General features: G+C 41.7%; 1 protein-coding gene across 2 annotated transcripts; it reads left to right on the top strand.

The window, feature by feature from the left end:
• The first annotated feature begins 229 nt into the window (after positions 1 to 229).
• On the top strand, positions 230 to 13,239 carry LOC108936758 (cysteine-rich and transmembrane domain-containing protein 1-like). 2 transcript variants are annotated; one of them, XM_018756318.2, is made up of 3 exons: positions 230 to 416; positions 7,545 to 7,804; positions 12,536 to 13,230. In XM_018756318.2, exons 2-3 carry the CDS (start codon positions 7,564 to 7,566, stop codon positions 12,637 to 12,639), a joined length of 345 nt encoding a protein of 114 aa, XP_018611834.1. In that variant the 5' UTR covers positions 230 to 416; positions 7,545 to 7,563; the 3' UTR covers positions 12,640 to 13,230. The 2 variants fall into 2 exon arrangements, with proteins under 2 accessions (XP_018611834.1, XP_018611835.1); XM_018756319.2 differs by lacking the exon at positions 230 to 416 and adding an exon at positions 4,945 to 5,020 and having other exon boundaries at positions 12,536 to 13,239.
• Positions 13,240 to 17,800: the final 4,561 nt, after the last annotated feature.

Here is a 17,800-nt window from a genome sequence, read left to right as displayed (position 1 = left end):
GAACAGAGATGGTATTGCCTGAACTCCCTAAGTAATCTCACTTTTGTCTTATAATAAACATGACTAAGCCCCTTTCTTAGAGCCGTCCTGCTGATTGGGGTGACGTAGCGCGAGGAGTAAAGGGGAGTCAGCTGATTCGCGTCACAGGTACATTTTTTATGCGAAGCTAAACGTTTTAGAACGCTACTGGTCCATGAGTCATCGGTTTCTTGTCACGACCAATCATTGTAGGCCGTTGAGCATCAATAGAACGCAACGTTTTTGCCCCAACCGTTGGTGATTACGTCACGGCGTTATGCGTGTGGAGGTGCGCGCGAGGCGGCAGTAGGTCGCTGCGGTACTGGGACGTCCGCCACACAGCAGTTCTGCGGGGAACGGAGCGTTACTTGACGCCGCACACATTTATTTAGATAAAGGTAAGTTCCCAGTTTTCTTTTCGTATTCCTAAATTGTACATGTGGAAAGTCCTAGGATACTTAGAATAATTTGGATACAATTTAAAAGTCAAAGTGCCCTGGCTGCTGACGAACTTCGGTACGTACGGTTCCGCCGGCATCGTTATCGTTTTTTTTTTTTTTTTTTTTTTTCTTTTCCCCAGAGATGAGTTCGAAATTGTTTTCTTTCTTCAGGGAGACTCTCTTTCGACTTTCCTGTCATTCGCATTAACATTATTTGGGGTTAGCGGCGTTGAGTTATAACCGTTACTAGGCAGTTGGTTGCGGAGGTCGTTTTCGGCCGCTGGGACTCGCTCGCTCACTCACTCACTCAGTCGGGCTGGAGGAGCTGTAGCTGTATGGCCGTTCGTTCGGGAAGCGGAAGAATGTGCTGAAAGAGCATCTGCCGTCTAAAACGGCTCTCCTCCGAGAACACACACACACACACACACACGAGTGTCAGTGTCACACACACCGTGACTGACGCCAACCCGCACACATCACATGTCGAAATTCGCAAGGGGTTATTTGCCGAACTTGTACTTCTAAAAATACACAAAAACTGTGACGTGAACAAGGCTTAAGACAGTTGTGGTTAACAAGAATAACCAGCGCGTAGCTGCAGTTAAACTGTTATAGCGCTTTGCTGCGTTCTGGTATATGTCTCCTCCTCCCCGCCGTAGTGTCAGCTGATTTGTACGTAACCTTGAGTGTGATTTTCTCCCCCCCCCCCCCCCCCCCCCCCGTTGGTGCAGTACTGCACTGTTGCCCGCAGCCCCCATCATCTATCGCCTTAGTATCGCCCACAGTCCCCCTCATTCATTGCAGCCAGCCTGCTGCTCTCCTCATCTTGTCACTCTGTTTCCGCGAGCAGGTGTTCTAATAAATACAAAGACACAGATATTTGCTTATGCTGAGTCGCATGCATACCCGGCGTTTGACCGAATCAAAAGTGCATTAGGTCTAAAAACCCATCAGCTCCCCCCCATCCTGTCCTGTTTTGCACCGTGTCCTCACAGCTGTGTATTTTTAAGCCAGGGAATGATGTAAAAATGGATGTGGGATTACCAACATTAATGCACCAGTTAGAAGTTTACATGAGCTATATTGTTACGATGGCTACAGTGTGGGGAGAGTGACCGTCCTCCAGCATATCTTTTGTCTCTGTTACACCTGTTCTCTGGCAGGTTCATTTTCTACGGACACTGCATAGATGGTTATGATATATTTTTTGGAGAGGGCTGCAGACAGACTTGCTATGCAACTGCTTAACCTGACATCCGAAAGTAAAATTTAAGCAGCTATTTTCTATTGTGATGATTTAAACGAGCAGTTGAGTGGCCCTCCTAAGTAGTGAGGTTTCGTGGAACAGACTCCTCTTTTGTACGTTATCACTTTGAATGGTTGCTTTTGACCAGTAATATTTATCACAATATACTTCAAATGGTGCTTTGTGTACAATGTGAAGAGTTTCTGTTTGGATCAGGTACAAGGGAAGTAAGAGGAGAAATAAGGAGTCCACGGTATTTGTAAATTATGCAACATAACAGGGAAATACATTATAACAAAGTACTTAAGTACTACTTTCTTGTCCTTGCATCTTTATCCTTATGTGATTTTATGGTCACAAATTGACTTTCACTAACTGCTTGTCCTGGTCAGGGTCACAGCAGTCAAAATTGTATCCTGGAAGCACTGAGAGGAAGGCATTGGGAGAGGGAACCCTGGGTGGGATGTCGGTCCATCACAAGGCAGACATGCATATAGCTTAGCATCACAAGTGCACCTGACCTTCATATCTGTGGGAGGAAACCAGAACACCCAGGGTAAACCTACTTACACCCTGGGAGAAAAAGCTACTCCACAGAGATGGAGATGGATTTGAATCTGCACCCAAATAGCCCAGGCTCTGCAAGTTGGCAGTATTACCTGCTGTACCACCTTGCTCTCCTGAATATGTAACCTTCATTTTTTTTTTCTTTTTTTTTTTTAATAATTATGGGACATCCAAGCTTCTAAGTCCAGTCAGGTTCCCCCCCCCCCAACAAGTTTTAGTTCATAGTAAGGATTTAATGTTTTTACTAAAGAAATAAATGTAAGATCTGAAAGTATTTTGTTACCTGTTTATTCCTGCTTTTTGTAATTGTCACTGTTGTGAAATGTCAATTCAGGCTTTACAAATTATTTCCACATCAAGACATTATGTAAAAATAGTTATCCAGAATATGTAGTAAGTGGTTAAATATTTAATATTTTAAATCTGTTAAGAAATGGAACTGTTATTAAAATGTCTGACCAGGTTGCTCTGCTTTCTGTGTTCAGAAAGGTTAAATGTTTTTTGTTAGGTGAAAGGTGTCATGATATTTAGTCTTCATTCTTTTTATGAAAATAGAAAGTGAATAGGTGAGTTGTATTTGAAATAGTGGAACTTGGCTCCAGAATCCATAAATACTCACTTTATATTTGGAGATATAAAAAGTGGTTTGTTTTAATAAATCTCAAGTAAATTTTCAGCCATACTGGGTTTCTATGGATTATTAGTAACTTGGTTACTTATGCAAACCTTATGTTTTTCTAATATGGCAGTCTGCTGCTAAAATGTACAAATCTTAATAACCCTTTCCCCACATTTTCTTTTGTTAATCCATACCACACAGTTTCCTGCCTATCAGTGTTTGTCTTGTCACGCCCTTAAATGCTTTGTGATGTGTTGCAATATTGAGCTATTGGCACTGCCTTGCTTTGGGTGTTTTGGTAAATACAGCTATAATGATGAAGAAATAGTAATCAAAATGTACACCAGCTAATCAGATTTGACTGAAACCAAATAGATGGGTGTGTCACTTAGCCTTTGAAATTTGAGTTAGGCTACTGAATTCTTGTGTAAATTTTTCTGTGTCATGATTGATGTTTAATTTTTTTTAAAACTTTGGAGCAGTACTCAAGATGAGCAGTACCTGGTAGACAAGTCCCACTGTGGTTTGTTTGAAGAGATGGTCAGGTCAGAGTGGTGTATACACCTCTGTGTTGGCCTCTCGCATGAAGGTTTCACTGAGCTGTCGAGTGTTCTGTCTCATGGGGAAATGGGCTGCTTTGCTGTCCGGCTGTATTATTTACATATTTGCTTACGCACAGTTGACTTCACTTAGGCTGTATTAATTCTTCACACACCTCACTGGATAGAAGGAGGTTATCTGCATTAAAAACAAACTTCGGTGTCCTTCAGGTAGTGCTGCTGACTCTGCTCATTGCGGATAGGATTAATTTGGTACAGAGCTCGGAGGGGTCAGATTCCATTCAGTTCTCCCAGTTGTTTATGCGTTTGTCTGACATCAGTTGTTACCCCACACAGGATGATCCCATGTTAATCCTCTGTTTTATATTTAATGCAGTTCAAGGTCCTTGATGGGGTGGGATCAAGGTTGATGGAACGTCTTGCAGCTTTGCACAATTTGTAAAACAGGCTTTTCCCCTCTTGCCTCCATCTAAGTATCAGTGATGGTGACCTCCTTCCTTTTACCACAGGGGACAAAGGCTTGTCATCAAAACTCTTACATTTGTGCTTTTATCTTCTAGGCCAAATAATCTGCTGCTTATGTAGGGTAATTTAATGTGCACAAAGCTGTATGGTTGATTTGAATGTTGTCAATGGCTGTTTAGTTCCATTGTGTCAATGATCATACAGCTCTTGTTCAATTCATTTGAATGCGATGAAAATTACAGAAACTGTCGTCAAGGGCTTCTCTAATGAATATCATTCCTTTTAAACCAGAGCCACTTAATCCGTATTAAAAAGTCACAAAGATGCACCCATGAGCCCCATAAATTGGAAGACGTCGTTTGCCTCCTTGCTGGTCTCTCTGTGGCATAGAGTTGCATGGGAGTGGGTCAGGATGGGACCAGAGCGGAGCCTCCTTGTTGAATGAGCACCCTGAGTTTCAGTGCATTAGTTTTGTCTGTACGTCTGTAGGCTATGCTTGTTAATGAGCTCTGTGGAGACTCCGATTACTTCATCGCCCACAGTTATGAGTGAGCCCTCTGGCTCTTGTTACCCAGTATCGGTGGGTTTACTTCCTTTCTGTTGTTAAAATCTGATTTATGGTCATAGTGCTCTTCTCTTGCAGTGAATGCTTTTATGACATACTACATGGAAACAAGTCACCCGGAAGCATCTCCTGTTGAAACAGTGTGTACACTGGCTCCTGGCTTTATTTATGAATAAAATTGGAGGTAAAAATCTAACTACAGCCACTTGAATCTCTCAAGTCATAATTAAAAGGTTTACCGTACAGTCCTATAATGCAAGGTTTTGTAAAAATTTGAGTTTTAATAAATGGGGGGGGGGAAGGTGACAGTTAAATAAAATGTCTGTACAAACTGCTATCCAATCCAGACATTATCTGATCTCATTAACTGATTCATGTACAGTGTTCCTACCCTTTCCAGTTTTGTCTCCTTTGGTGTCCGTGGTAACAGGACACAAACTTCTTGCTATCACTGTTAGAATCAACAAGTACCACACGCTACGTGTAAACATTTGGGAAGTGAGTTGAATTAAAGCGGTCTGATATTCATATTCTGTTTGGGTGAGTTTCCCTGATATCTTTTGGTCAATTTGGTAAGATGTATTGCGTTTGCTCCCCAACAAGCGAATTTTTGATTACAGAAGTAATGTCTGTTCTGTACAGAAAATTTAAATTTTTATGAAGAACAAATATTCAGACATTTTCATAATTTCACTGCAACCTGTGGAGCAAGTGTATTTATCACACTGGGTGACATTGTAGCAGGGTAATGGGGTTATTGTTGAAGCCAGTCAGGGGTAAAAGAGTAATTGATAACTGTTTCAAATGTAGCAATCTATGGACATGCTTTGGAACACAGTGCCCAGCTGTTGATGAAAAGGGAATAAATAAATGTTTTAACCACATTTTAATTATCCAGATAGAGAATGTTTTACGGTGCAGAACACACATTGCTTGAAACTTTCATTTACGCTGCCATGCAGTGTGCCAGATATGCCTTGATTAGAATTACTCTTTTATAGCAGCAAAGGTCATGTACTATCTGGTTCACACAAAAGAGCTGTACTGTATGTTTCATATTCATTTGAGAAACTACTGAGGGAATGTGATCACATTTGTTTCAGTATGACCGTGCAGAACAAGATGGAGCTGTCAGTCCCGGGTCTAGTCTAGCCTATGTGGTGCTGATGTCACTTGCATGATTGTGAATTTGAGAACAGAAAGAGGACCTACAGCTGTAATTGAATGCTTAAATATCTCTGCTGGGAGAATGTTACTCTGTACAGTCAAGATTGCTCGGAGAACATAGAAAAGATGGGAGCGCTCTCGGTGGTGACAGAAAACCGAGAGGTGGTCCTGAAAACTTGTTCGGGGCTTCCACAGCCATAAACATGAATAAGCTGTGCTGTGATCAATGCCCTCCACGCTGCTGCAGGAAGAAAAAATATGGTGAATTTAACTCCTCCTGTTGGAGACCTATGACCTGTGAGGAGGAATAGCTTTTAGCACTGTCTGCTTGGCTGAGAGGTGTGTGAATATGTGTTTTTGTTGTAAGTAATGGTAGAAGAAGGGTAAAGCCTGTATGTTGCACTTCACAGGTGACAAAGCCTGTTTTAATTTGACATGTATTCATTATTAATAAGGCTTGTTTTACTATAAGGCCAATGAGTATGTCCTCACGCCACTTTGAAATGAAAAGAGGTGGAGCTTGTCTGCAGAATTGTCCATTGTTGCGGAACACCCACCACCGACTGGATAATCTGGTATGAGCTGGTTTGCTGGCGGTCTCTGTGGAAATCAGCCACTTAGCTATGATGTATGGGACTTTTGATATACTTACTGACCAAGGGTTCAGGAACTTAATTCAGACATTTATTCTCTGTTTACTGCTTGACCTTAATTTAAGTTTTATCAGCTGTCTGCATTTCCCAGTTTCTGGTTTTATGTAGGACACTTCTATAGAAGTACGCATGTATGTAGGACACGTGTGGAAGTACTGAGAATGTACACAATTTTACATTTATGGATGTGTTACCGGGTAGGCTCCGGTTCCCCGTGACCCTGTATGGGACAAGCGGTTCTGAAAGTGTGTGTGTGTGTGTGTGTGTGTGTGTGTGTGTGTGTTTTTTTTTTTTTTTTTTTTTTTTTTTTTTTGCTACATAACTTTATCCGAGTCACTTTTATACAGCTCGCTATTTACTATAAGGTAGTAAAGTAGGAAGTGTCATGCATACCACATCACTCCTCAGCATATGTATTAAATAGACAAGATTGTGTATGAGGTCTGGGACCTGATGAGTGTGAATATGCTCACGTTGTGCATATACTGTGTATATGTATTACTATAATTGCAGGTATGTGTCTGTTTTTCCTGTATCTTCACTTGGCTCTATGCCTGCTACAAGAATGTGCTAATGTTAAAACCTCAATCTATTATTTATAGTGTCATAATGCTCTCTGGCTCTAACACTGAAGCTAGCCATGGCCCAGCTTGAGCACGGATCACACCCAAACCTTTTGTGAGTTGATACTGTGGAGGCAGTGAGACTCTCAGGCTTTCCTTAACGTTAAGGGTGTATTCTGCACAGTAGTATGTGGTGGTTGTGAGGTTAGGGATGCCATATCTTCTGTTCTTTTGGATGAAATGTCAAAATATTTTTATAGAGCGAGAAACTGCTTAGAAATCCACTTCGGCTGTATAATAATGTATATGTAATGTGAGCTGTATATCACAGTGCATATTTATTATTTGTATACACAGTTGGGAGGTTGCAGGAGACCAAGAAAGAAATCCCCTCAGGAAAATGGGTGGTAGGCAGTATGTGAGGCCTGGGAGATGAGCACATCTATGTTATGTATTACATCAGACTGGGAACAGTTTGTGCACAAGCATATCAGAGTAATATCAATGGTACATCACTAAAGTTTACATTGTTTTTCTTTATCTGGAAAAATTGAGCCCCCAAATGGTTCCATTAGCAATACTCCCATTGGCCATGTTTTACAAGTGAGACTGGAACTGCTTGTGGCTGCTACTGTGGGGCTGTGAAAGCCATTTCTCAGTTCTTTGTTTTTCTCCCACCAGGTGTCCTTGTCTTCTCTAGATGAACTACGAGCAGCCCCCTCCATACTCGGGCCCTGCGCCAGGTGCCCCGGGATATCCTCCCCAGGGGTACCCCGTCCAAAATCCTGCCTACCCAAGCTGTCCCCCAGGTCCCATGGGGCCCTACCCTCCTCCTGGGCAGCCAGGTTACCAGGGATACCCTGTGCCTCCCCAGGGACAGTATGGATGGCAAAATGCTCCCCCACCCGGACCAATGTATGGGGAAGCACCTAAAAACACAGGTGAGAGAGTATGGGAGTAGAAATTGGTACCTCAAATGAAATACTCATGAGGCTAAGGTACATGTTTTCCTCAGTGACAGTTACTTTTTTGTGAAATATAAAATGTCAAGAGTTTGCACAGCTGTACCTTTCCTGTGAAACGTTTAGAGGGATCATATTATCATTAGAACATGTAGCATTTAGAAAATAGGTTGGATAGAACCACTTCACAAACACAGCTTTTTTTTTGTGTAACTCATATTAAAAGTTTTAATTTCAGCATTCATTTCCTTGCAGAATGCTGTATGGTATTTATCAATGTATAAATAGCATATAATGTCTTCTAGTTTCGCTTTGGTCTTGCTGAAGCAGCTCAGCTAATGTCTGTAGTCATGTCATCCTTATGTGATTTGCATGTGCAGTCTTTGAGCCCCAGGGATTATTCCTTTATTACAACTCCTCTTAGGTGCCTTTTGATTTTATTGTTCATCACTTAGTGACCTCTCGGAGGCTCTTATCGTGGGTAATGCACAAGGCCATCATGATGGATTGAGATGCTCATAGTACTATAGAGCACAGAGGCACACTGAACACTGCTGCCAGTACCAGCTCAACTAGGCCATGGTAAGGACTGTAAAAGGTTGCAAGACAAACGTAGGCGTTTTCTCGACCTCCCTCAAATGGTCAATCACCCACCATTTTAACATGCGCTTAGTTTTCTGTGTATTATAATTGCACAAGATAGGATTGTTATTCCTTATGCAATAGGGACTATAGGTTGCGTTATCCAGAAAGTTGATTGCTCGGCATTTCTAATTTTGATATGAGCCAAATGAAGCAGTCCACACATGAAGGAATCAAGGTGAGGTATACTTCTCAAATGGAATATCCATGTTGCTGCTGGTTACCTCAAAATGGCAAAAAGTGTAACCCAGCTGTTCTGAACCCTATGCACCATTCTTCTATGTGATGCTTTCTTCTTGAGCTTCCTGTTGGACAAATAGATGTGGAAATTGTTGTGAAAGGCTTAACTAGCTGTGGTACATCTAACAGACTTTGGGAGTGTTACTGTTGTCACATTTTCTTTAGGTTACAATTGCTGGCAGACTGTTACTAACAAATAGGGTAACATTAAATGGCATTTATTGGATGTAGTGAATGTACTGTTTCCAGGGTAAAGTAAATGAGGGAAAAGGTATTGACTTAAATCCTGGCATGAACTGTCCTACAAATACGATGTTGATGATGGTCTCTCGTGTCAATATTGTATGTCAGAGTTAATGTTGGTAATTTGTGATTCCGTTTATTTAGTCTGACTAGGAACAAATGTTTAGCTATGTTTGCCATAATGAATTGATTAAACTATAGAAGTTGCCTCAAATTTGAAGTGGCCCTGCTGATGATGGACCTGTTCAATGGAAACAACTCAATGTTTTGGTAAGAAGCCAGGGTGCTTGTTACTGGCAATCTCTCAAGAAAGAGGCTATTAATTGACTATCGATTACATGACAGAATATTTTCCTGTACATAGTGGCTTGTTAATATTTCAGCTTTGAAGTTCTGTGTTAGTGGAGGGGAGGAGATGGCTGGAGAAAATGTTCTCTGGAGAATCTCAGTAGAGCTATGATTTGGTCTGGATCATTCTTCTTGTTGACTTCTTTGTTCAGGTAATGATATTAGTGTATTTACTCAGTAAAATAAGTGTGCAGTAAGATGCTACCGCCTATTTTTTGGATGTTTGTATTTTTATGATGGGGGGGGGGGGGGGGGGGATGTGGTGGCACAGCAGATTTGGCCTGTGCCTGCCCTCTGGTGGGTATGGGTTCAAGTCGTGTTTGAGGTGCCTTGCGGCAGGCTGGCGTCCCATCCTGGGTGTGTCCCCTCCCCCTCCAGCCTTGCGCCCTGTGTTGCCGGGTTAGGCTTCGGCTCGCCGTGACCTCACTCAGGACAAGCAGTTTCTGTGTGTGTGTGTGTGTGTGTGTGTGTGTGTGTGTGTGTGTGTGTGTGTGTGTGTTTAGTAGTAATTGTGGGGCATTTTCTCCAGAAACTGAATTAATAGTAAACACGTCAACAATGAAAAATCTTGGAAAAAAGATGTTGGGATGTCCCTTCATATCTTTTAAGGTGCAGGTAGGACTGATGTATTGTTTTGGAATATGTAGTAGTTGGTGTGAAATTCGCAGGACAGCAAGAATATTGTATTTAAAGATTTTGTATACGTATATACAGTAGTTTCCTTTAGTATACTCGTACTCTTGAAGCAGACTTGCAACAAAACTCATCTGATTAACCTGTGCACCCTGTCAGTACAGGATGTTGATGTTACTAAAGTAACATCAAGATATGATTTAAGCATCACCATTTACCCAGTTTTTCTTTCCATGATTTTTCTTCTATATAAATTCAGAATTCAAAGTCTTCTCATTCAGTTTGTTCTGAAATTTTTCTGTTAAGAATACAACTAATGAAAATATCTTCAGTGCATTCTTGATAGTACAAAGTCAAAATAGCATCTGTATCAGTATTGTGGATGTAAATAGGTTGTAAACATCAGGTGATTGACATATTTGAGCTTAATGTGTAATACTTGTGACATTGTGTTTGATTTGACAGTTTTGTGTTGCCTTCATGTCTTTTTGGTTATTCACTCTTGACTGAGAAACGGGTTTCAAGTGGTTAAAATTTGTTGCAAAACAGCTGGGAGGTCTAGAGCAAAGACCTTTTTGCATCTATACAGGAGGGCGATCCCTGGGTGACCGCACGTTTCCATTCTGTAGCCCTGTTGCTATGTTGGCATGTACGGTGTAATCAATGGCGACACAGCAAGGCCAGGAGACCAGATTGTTCAGGTCAATAGCTGTGTGCAGTTGGCAAGGCCATGTGACTGAAAGAAGCTTGGGGCTGAATGATACATGTTCCATTGGAATAAGGCTCTCAAAAGACCCTGCAGTGAATGTCTGTTTCAGTGTCTCTTGAAAGGGAAATCTTGAAGTCACAGACAACTTTTCTTTCTGAAGCTAAGAACTTTGCTTTGAAACTTAACTATGAAACTGATTTTAAAACTGTTAGAGCAACACTGCTGTCTGCCTCTGACTCCTAGTTGTTCATGTGTCACATTCGGTGTTAATATATTGTGTGCGTGCGTGCGCGCACGTTGTGTCAACAGGAATGCCATGGCAGAAACCAGAAAAAGCCCTGTGGAGAAACTCAAACATACATATTATGACATTGCTTCATAAGCTTTGTTCTTTCCATCCATTTTAATCACAAGGTTGTGTGTAGAAGTCACACATGAAATGTACACACAAATAGCCATATTCTCTGAAGCTGTCAAAAGTTTGATCTTTATTTTTGTAAATAATCATCTCAATCTCTGCAAGTTTCACAAGAACCGGGTAGTTGTTAGAGGTTGCAAGACCTTCACACGGCTACTGAGCCCCATATGTTTTTGGTACCTTTAACTTGTCTCTCTGTCAATGTCTTGACGTGTAGTAATGAGTTAGAACAGTGTGGTACCCACTGTTCATTTGTTCCTTTTGTTTGCAGTTGTAACTGGAAATTTCCAGTGTCAGATTTTCTGGAAAGATTACACAAATGATCAGTGACACTGACTCAAAGGGTTATAGAATGGAAAAACATACTCCATATTTCTCAGGTTTGGGAAGTCGGCCCTATTACAAATCTCACTGTGGTGATCGGTACCCGTTTTTAGAATGCAGACTTTCTCATCCGTACTATTCCCTGGAAAGTGATGTCTGACAGGAAATGGGCAAAAGCTGCAGCCATGTCAGATGGCTGTAGCACCGCAGGTTTGGCAACACACAACTGATCAGAGCAAGGTACCCAGCTGTCCCCCCCCCCCCCCGTGCTATGTCTGTTCTGTGCCTCTGCCCCTGTTCCTGTCCTGGGGAGTGGATCCAGTGCTCTGACAGCTCAGTGGCACGGGGTTATGTTAATGGGAACCCCATGGTGTTTTGAGCATGGACCTCAGCAGCTGTGGATACAGTTGACGGTGTATCATGTGCTCTGTCTTTTTGTTCTTAAACCACACTGCTGTCTCTAAGAGCCACTGAAGTGTCAACTGTACCTCTAGTTATTTCATGACTGGTGGTTTGTCTGGTCTTCCTTTAAGGTGCCATGGCAACAAAAGAATGTCCTGCCTGTGTAAATGAAACTTGTTTAAGGTGGGAGAAAACTCTCTCCCCAAAAGGAAGTTTATGGTTACCTGGCAGCGGATCCAGGTAACATGTCATATCCATGGCGCCGCTGTATCACCATGGGAAAGTCCGTCATTGCCCACTGCAGCTTTGTGCGCTTGTGTGTATTATGATAAAGAACAAACAGTTCTATAACGAAAGTGCCAGGCCCATTTGTCATTGCATTCAGGCCAACAGCTGAACCTGCAGGTGTTGAAAGAAGCAATCTGGGTGGAGTTGTCAAGCATAGTCACAGGGGTCCTTTTTTCTGGAACTGTCTCGTTAGACTAACTCTGTACTCGAGTAAAGATTTATTGGCCTTGAGTAAGAACTATGAGTAACTTTAAACCTGCACCAAAACGGCAGGTAGGATAGTGATTAAGGACCCACACTTGTATCCTGCTCAAGAATACTGTAGCAGTTTCTCATCTGAGTTGTTCCAGTAAAAAATTTGTCCTTATCAATGGGGAAACTGTTGTTTAGCCCATGGTTTTGTTCCAAGTAATAAAAATAAGACTTGTTAGTCACTTCCCTGGCTGTCTCTCTCCTCTCTCAGTGTACGTGGTGGAAGAACGAAGGCGAGACGACACAGCGGATACCTGTCTGACTGCCTGCTGGACGGCGCTCTGTTGCTGCTGTCTTTGGGACATGCTGACCTAATGGCTGCGCCCACCATCCTACCTTCTCTTATCCCTGACCTGTTGCCCCTGAACACCTCTAATCACCCGTAGCCTCCCTGCTTCAGGGTTGTGCTCCTCCTGGACACATTCTGTAGCATCCTGTGGGTAGGGGTTGGAGATCATCTGACTGACTACCCTCAGTCTCAGGCCCATCATATGTGCCTCTCCCATCGAACCACTGCACCTGATCTGATCCCACCACATTCACTTCCCCTTCCTCAGCCCTGCCTGTAAACCCGACTGATTTCCTCCAGGACACCACCTTTTGAAGTACTGTTCAAGCTGAGTACAGTGTCTACACCTGTTCTGATGGGCTGAATGTTTCCACTTTGCATGATAGTGGTTGGTGCAGGAGTCTGCTTTTATGTTAACAGAATCAAAAGTCTACTAAATGAATGACCTTTTTAGCAGTCCTGTATGATTTTGTTTTTGAAATGTCACTTTTTCTTTCTCTTGATTATATTCGAAACTTGTTTTTAATACTTACATTCCTAGAGAGCAACTATATTAGAGCATATATATATAAAGTTAAAAGGAATTTGTTGCCTATGCTAGACATGAGAATTACACAAATAATAAAATACTCTTAAAAGGTTCATTGTCTAAGAATTTGTGATGTTTTCTGTGGATATGTGTGAAGATTTGAGAAGCCCTCGTGTGAACCTCAACAGGCCAGAGCTGTGTGCTAAGAGTTGGAGCTTCAGTGACATGATTCTTTTTCTTCTTGAGGAGAGAAAAGTCACTTTGACACTGTGGGGACCAACATGACCTGTGTAAGTGTTTGAGTTTTTGTGCCGTTTCACCTGCACTTGTGCGTATTTCGCAGGAAAATGCAGTCTGAAGCACTGGCTGCTGTTACTCAGTGTCCATTGATACTAGCCATGTGCATGTCCTGCTGAAGGTGTGGACTTTGAAACCCATTTCCATGTTTGTTTATGCATATGTGATCACCTTTGTGTGCTATTGGCCTATTGGCACAGCAATTAAACAGGTTAATGATTCTAGTACCCACACTGTTAATACATGTTTCTCAAATCAAAAGCCACATCAGTCTTCTGTGATGTGACCTTTTAACTGTGGACATTTAATTTAACCTGATGTCTGTTCAATTTCCAAGTTTCTCTAGTTTTCACACCACCTTAGTTAACATATGCTGAGTGTTTACCATGGAAAAGAATGTGGTCAGCTTGTCACGTGGCTCTGAAGCAGTATCTTACAGCTGCTCTTCACTTGGATGTTCCCTGTTGCTTCAGATCACAACTTCCAATGCAGAAGCCTACAGCAATTGTCAGGGTTGAAGGCAATTGACCTTTAAATATATAATTTCTTATATATTATTTGAATACCTATAATTTCAACCTCTAATTTCAAACTGGAAATGCAGAAAGACCCCCCCGTGTATCAATGTGTACGCCTGCAGCAGTCAGCAGTTTGGTTTGGGCACTCCATGCTGCTTCGGAGATGTTGGCGTGTAACCCGACTCTGCTTCTCACCAGTATTTATAGTCAAATGAAAGTATCTCTCTGCCACATGGGTTAGGAGGAGGGTAGAACCTTCTATACCCCACAGGGCCTGCAGTCCACTGCTATAGCAGTCCTTTACACATCCCTTCTCCGCACACAAGATGTGAGCAGTGTCCTCTGTAATGGCTGCTTGTGAATCTTTTCCGGTGTCTGTCCTTTACATGAGGTTTCTACACCTATTGTTGACATGAAGCTTCTTCACATACAATGTAGATGCACGTAGACTCACCCGGAGGTGGAAAATACAGGTTGTTTCCTGTAAGCAGAGAAAAGGGTAAGTAAGCTCTTTACCAGTGGGTCCTTTTTTTCTACTGCTTGGCGCGGAGGTAATTCAATACTTTGTTTAAATGTAATTTGCTTAGTCATTTATGTGGGCACAGTCCATTTCCAGGTCAAGTTTCCCATTTCAGGAAGTCATCTTTGACCCCCAGCAGTATACTGATGTGCCTCTATGCAAAGTAGTATGTCTGCTCTTGGCAAATGTATAAGGCAAAATATGCTTACTACGAAAGGCTGCGAAATGAGCAATCATACAACCCAGCATCTGAAAAATGGGGTAAGAAGTCTAATGAATATAAGTATGGCTAGGAAAAATATCGGGGTACGTTAGAGGTACGGAGATTTGGCCAGAGCCAAATCCCATCTTCCCGCTCTGCACGTGTCCAACCACAACTTCCTCCTTATCACTTAATACAAAAATATCACCTGCCCAGGCTCTGAACTGGCTTCTCCAAAATAGATGGAATTACTTGCTCATCAATACAAAACTTCTCCTGTGCCACCTTCCCACCAACAATCGAGACTCCTTGATTTACTCATCTGAACTTGAAGTGGGCTAAGTTGAAGGTTATCGTTGAACTTAGACAACAAACGACAAGTACGAGGAGCTGTAGCCGTAACTGTCCTCGATCATCCATAGATGTTCTAATAGGGGGTAGGCGCATCCTATCCCACAGCCTCTCACTGCCAACAACCCATTTGGAAGCCCTTATAACTTCCATTAGATATGATGATCTTTTAATTATTCATTTTTTTTACGATTCTAATTTGTTATAAAAGTGAGCTGTAAATTTATAATGCTAGTATCAATGTATGCTACAATACTTAAAATGCCTTCCTTACTGCTGTCTCATATAATAAATGTATTTTACAATTCAGAGAAGTGTTCATAGACTACAAATAAGAATAAAAAACAGCAGCTCTAAGCACTACGCTACTAACAGACTCTTTAGGCACCATTTTATATTGCTATCGAGCTGAGTTACCGGGGTATGCCATGTTTGAGCGGAAAAGGGTTTCCTGTGAAGACTTGAGGATTGTGGGTAAAATGTAAATTAAGTGTTCAACCGTTGTGGGGACTCACAGGGGATAAGGGTTGATGAAGGTAGGACAGATAAGTAGCTCTGAGTATTAATTCCTGATGTTCGTGTTATCTCTCCCGTATGAGAAGTTTGGTGTGTAGAAGGTCAGTTGTATATATATTTTTTTGAAACCAGTAGGGGATTGTTGGGGTTTTTTGAATGTGTGTTATAGGAGAGACTTTGTAATTTTATTGTAACAATGTATTTCATGTAGATCTTTGTTCCTTATAAGGAAATGTAGCTGTTTTTAAACTTGTTTAAACTTTAACTGTGAGTAATATTAAATAACTTTATTCTAAAGCTGAAGTTAAAAAACATCTCTCGCGGCGTGTCGGTGTTAAATGAGCATTAAACGCTTGTAATGAACGGTTTCCGCGCGCCCTTCTTCGCCTCATCCGAACCCAAAGCGCAGTGCGCTACGTTATGTCCCGCGCTCTAGGTTTTATGTCAAGAAATAACGTAATAGCAAAACGGTCGTAATAAAAATGTCACGCAGTTGCTGAAAAGATGTAAAAAGAGCCTTTCGTATTTAGAGGCCGTTTCTTTACCCCGTTACTTATTCATACAAAGCAGACTTCCGCCCTCTGGCGGTTCGTTCTGGTATAACACCGCAGTGTCGGCAGGCGCTTGTAAAGTCGCGCCTTAAGGGGCACGTCGACACGGATTGTGTTCCGGAGCTCCAACCACACGGTATTACCTTTCGCATTCCTCGAGAGGTGCTCCAGCAAGTGTTACACACAGAAGAGTGTATTCGCTGCATAAAGCAGCGCTTTGTCTTATTTAGCTTTTTACATTTCACCGAACGGTTGCTTTCGACAACAGGCACGTAATGGTCTGCATTACGAACGCGTGAATTTGTCCCTTAGTCCCGTGGCGTCGTTGTGTTCCCGCCAAGTGTGTTCTGAGGGAAAGCACGTGACCACAGACCGGAAGGACTAACGCTCTTTCCGTCTTTTTGTGAAAGCTGAAGGGAGGCAGCGCTCTCGCCTCCTCCTAAGCGCAAAGAAGTGCTGTGTGTTTTGCTTTCTTTAGAACTTAAATCACAAACTACCAAATCTTGTGTCACAAGTGCAAAAGTAATTTAGTAAGTGAGTAAAACACGAAGAAAATGCTCACGTGTCTGCATGCATGGACCAAGTTAATATTTGAATATCAAAATTAGTAAAGGATGACGCATCGCTTACGTTGAGCATTATAAAGTCATATTTTCTTCCATGCTGAGAATTCTTTTGACCCACAGATGTGTTCACCAGTCTGTTCTTTCTTATCCAGGGTATGGCGGCGGTGGGTTTTGGGGGGTCCTGTACTAACATGACTGCTTTAATGTGGTTTGAATTGTCCTCCACAGCTGAAGGACTCGATGGGGGTGATGCGTTTCGGAGGTGTGGAACGAAAGCCATGAAACCCGGAGGGTGAGCGCTCCGCCAGGACCTCAGCCGGATGCGTCTCGACGTCGTCCCGTTGACCCGGCCCATTCGTTTGGGCTCCGGTTCCCCGTCGCAGCTTCACCTCTGCGCCGGAACGCAACCGCCTGGCAGAAAATCGACACCACCGCATCCAGTAAACAACTGTTTATTTTTTTTTGTTTGTTTATTTATAAGGTTTCAGGAGAGTCAGCCGAGTAAGTGTAAGAATAATTTCTCAGTACTGATCTGGTACGTCATGACATCCATACAGAGGCTCTTTCCAGTGAAGAGAATCCTTTCCTATGGGTTAGGGCTCCTAGAACAGCAATGCTTCTGGGTTAAAACAAACAAATTAAACAAACAGTAAACAAACAGCCAAAAAACAAAACTGGAGGATAATTGAGATTTGAAATATGAGTGTCACAAAATTCTATATTAATAATACCAGCTATAGCTCTGCACATAACAAGCCACTTCCTGTTAGAAATATAAAACTCGATATCTTAACAATATTCTACTGTGCTGCATAAAGTCAATCTATACACTGTACATACAGATATATTTTGAAAAACAGGTTTCACAGTTTTAAAGACTTTATTTAAAGTATAAACCATTTTAAAACACTTTACATAAATTATTTTTTTTCCTGTGACTATAATTTGCTCTGAAGCAAATTGAAATGAATATAAAAAACTTAATGAACAATTCTTACATATTTTACAAAATCAAAATAAATTAATTGACCAATGCTCATTGTCTTCAGTAAAACTAGTGACACTTTCATGATTGTCATATAGTACTAAGAAAAAATTGTAATAAAAAAAATTAACAAAATTAAAAAATAATTTTGA

Source organism: Scleropages formosus, chromosome 13 (genome assembly GCF_900964775.1).
Source record: "Scleropages formosus chromosome 13, fSclFor1.1, whole genome shotgun sequence".
Taxonomy (NCBI): Eukaryota; Metazoa; Chordata; class Actinopteri; order Osteoglossiformes; family Osteoglossidae; genus Scleropages; species Scleropages formosus.
The sequence above is the reverse complement of the archived record's forward strand: the minus strand, read 5'-3'. Positions and strand labels throughout refer to the sequence as shown.

What these genes read in the sequence shown, in the direction of transcription:
- LOC108936758 (XM_018756319.2), top strand. Translation starts at nt 7,564, where the DNA reads ATGAACTACGAGCAGCCCCCTCCATACTCGGGCCCTGCGCCAGGTGCC. An exon ending in GGAAGCACCTAAAAACACAG is followed by an intron (nt 7,805 to 12,535) that starts GTGAGAGAGTAT and finishes CTCCTCTCTCAG; the next exon opens with TGTACGTGGTGGAAGAACGA.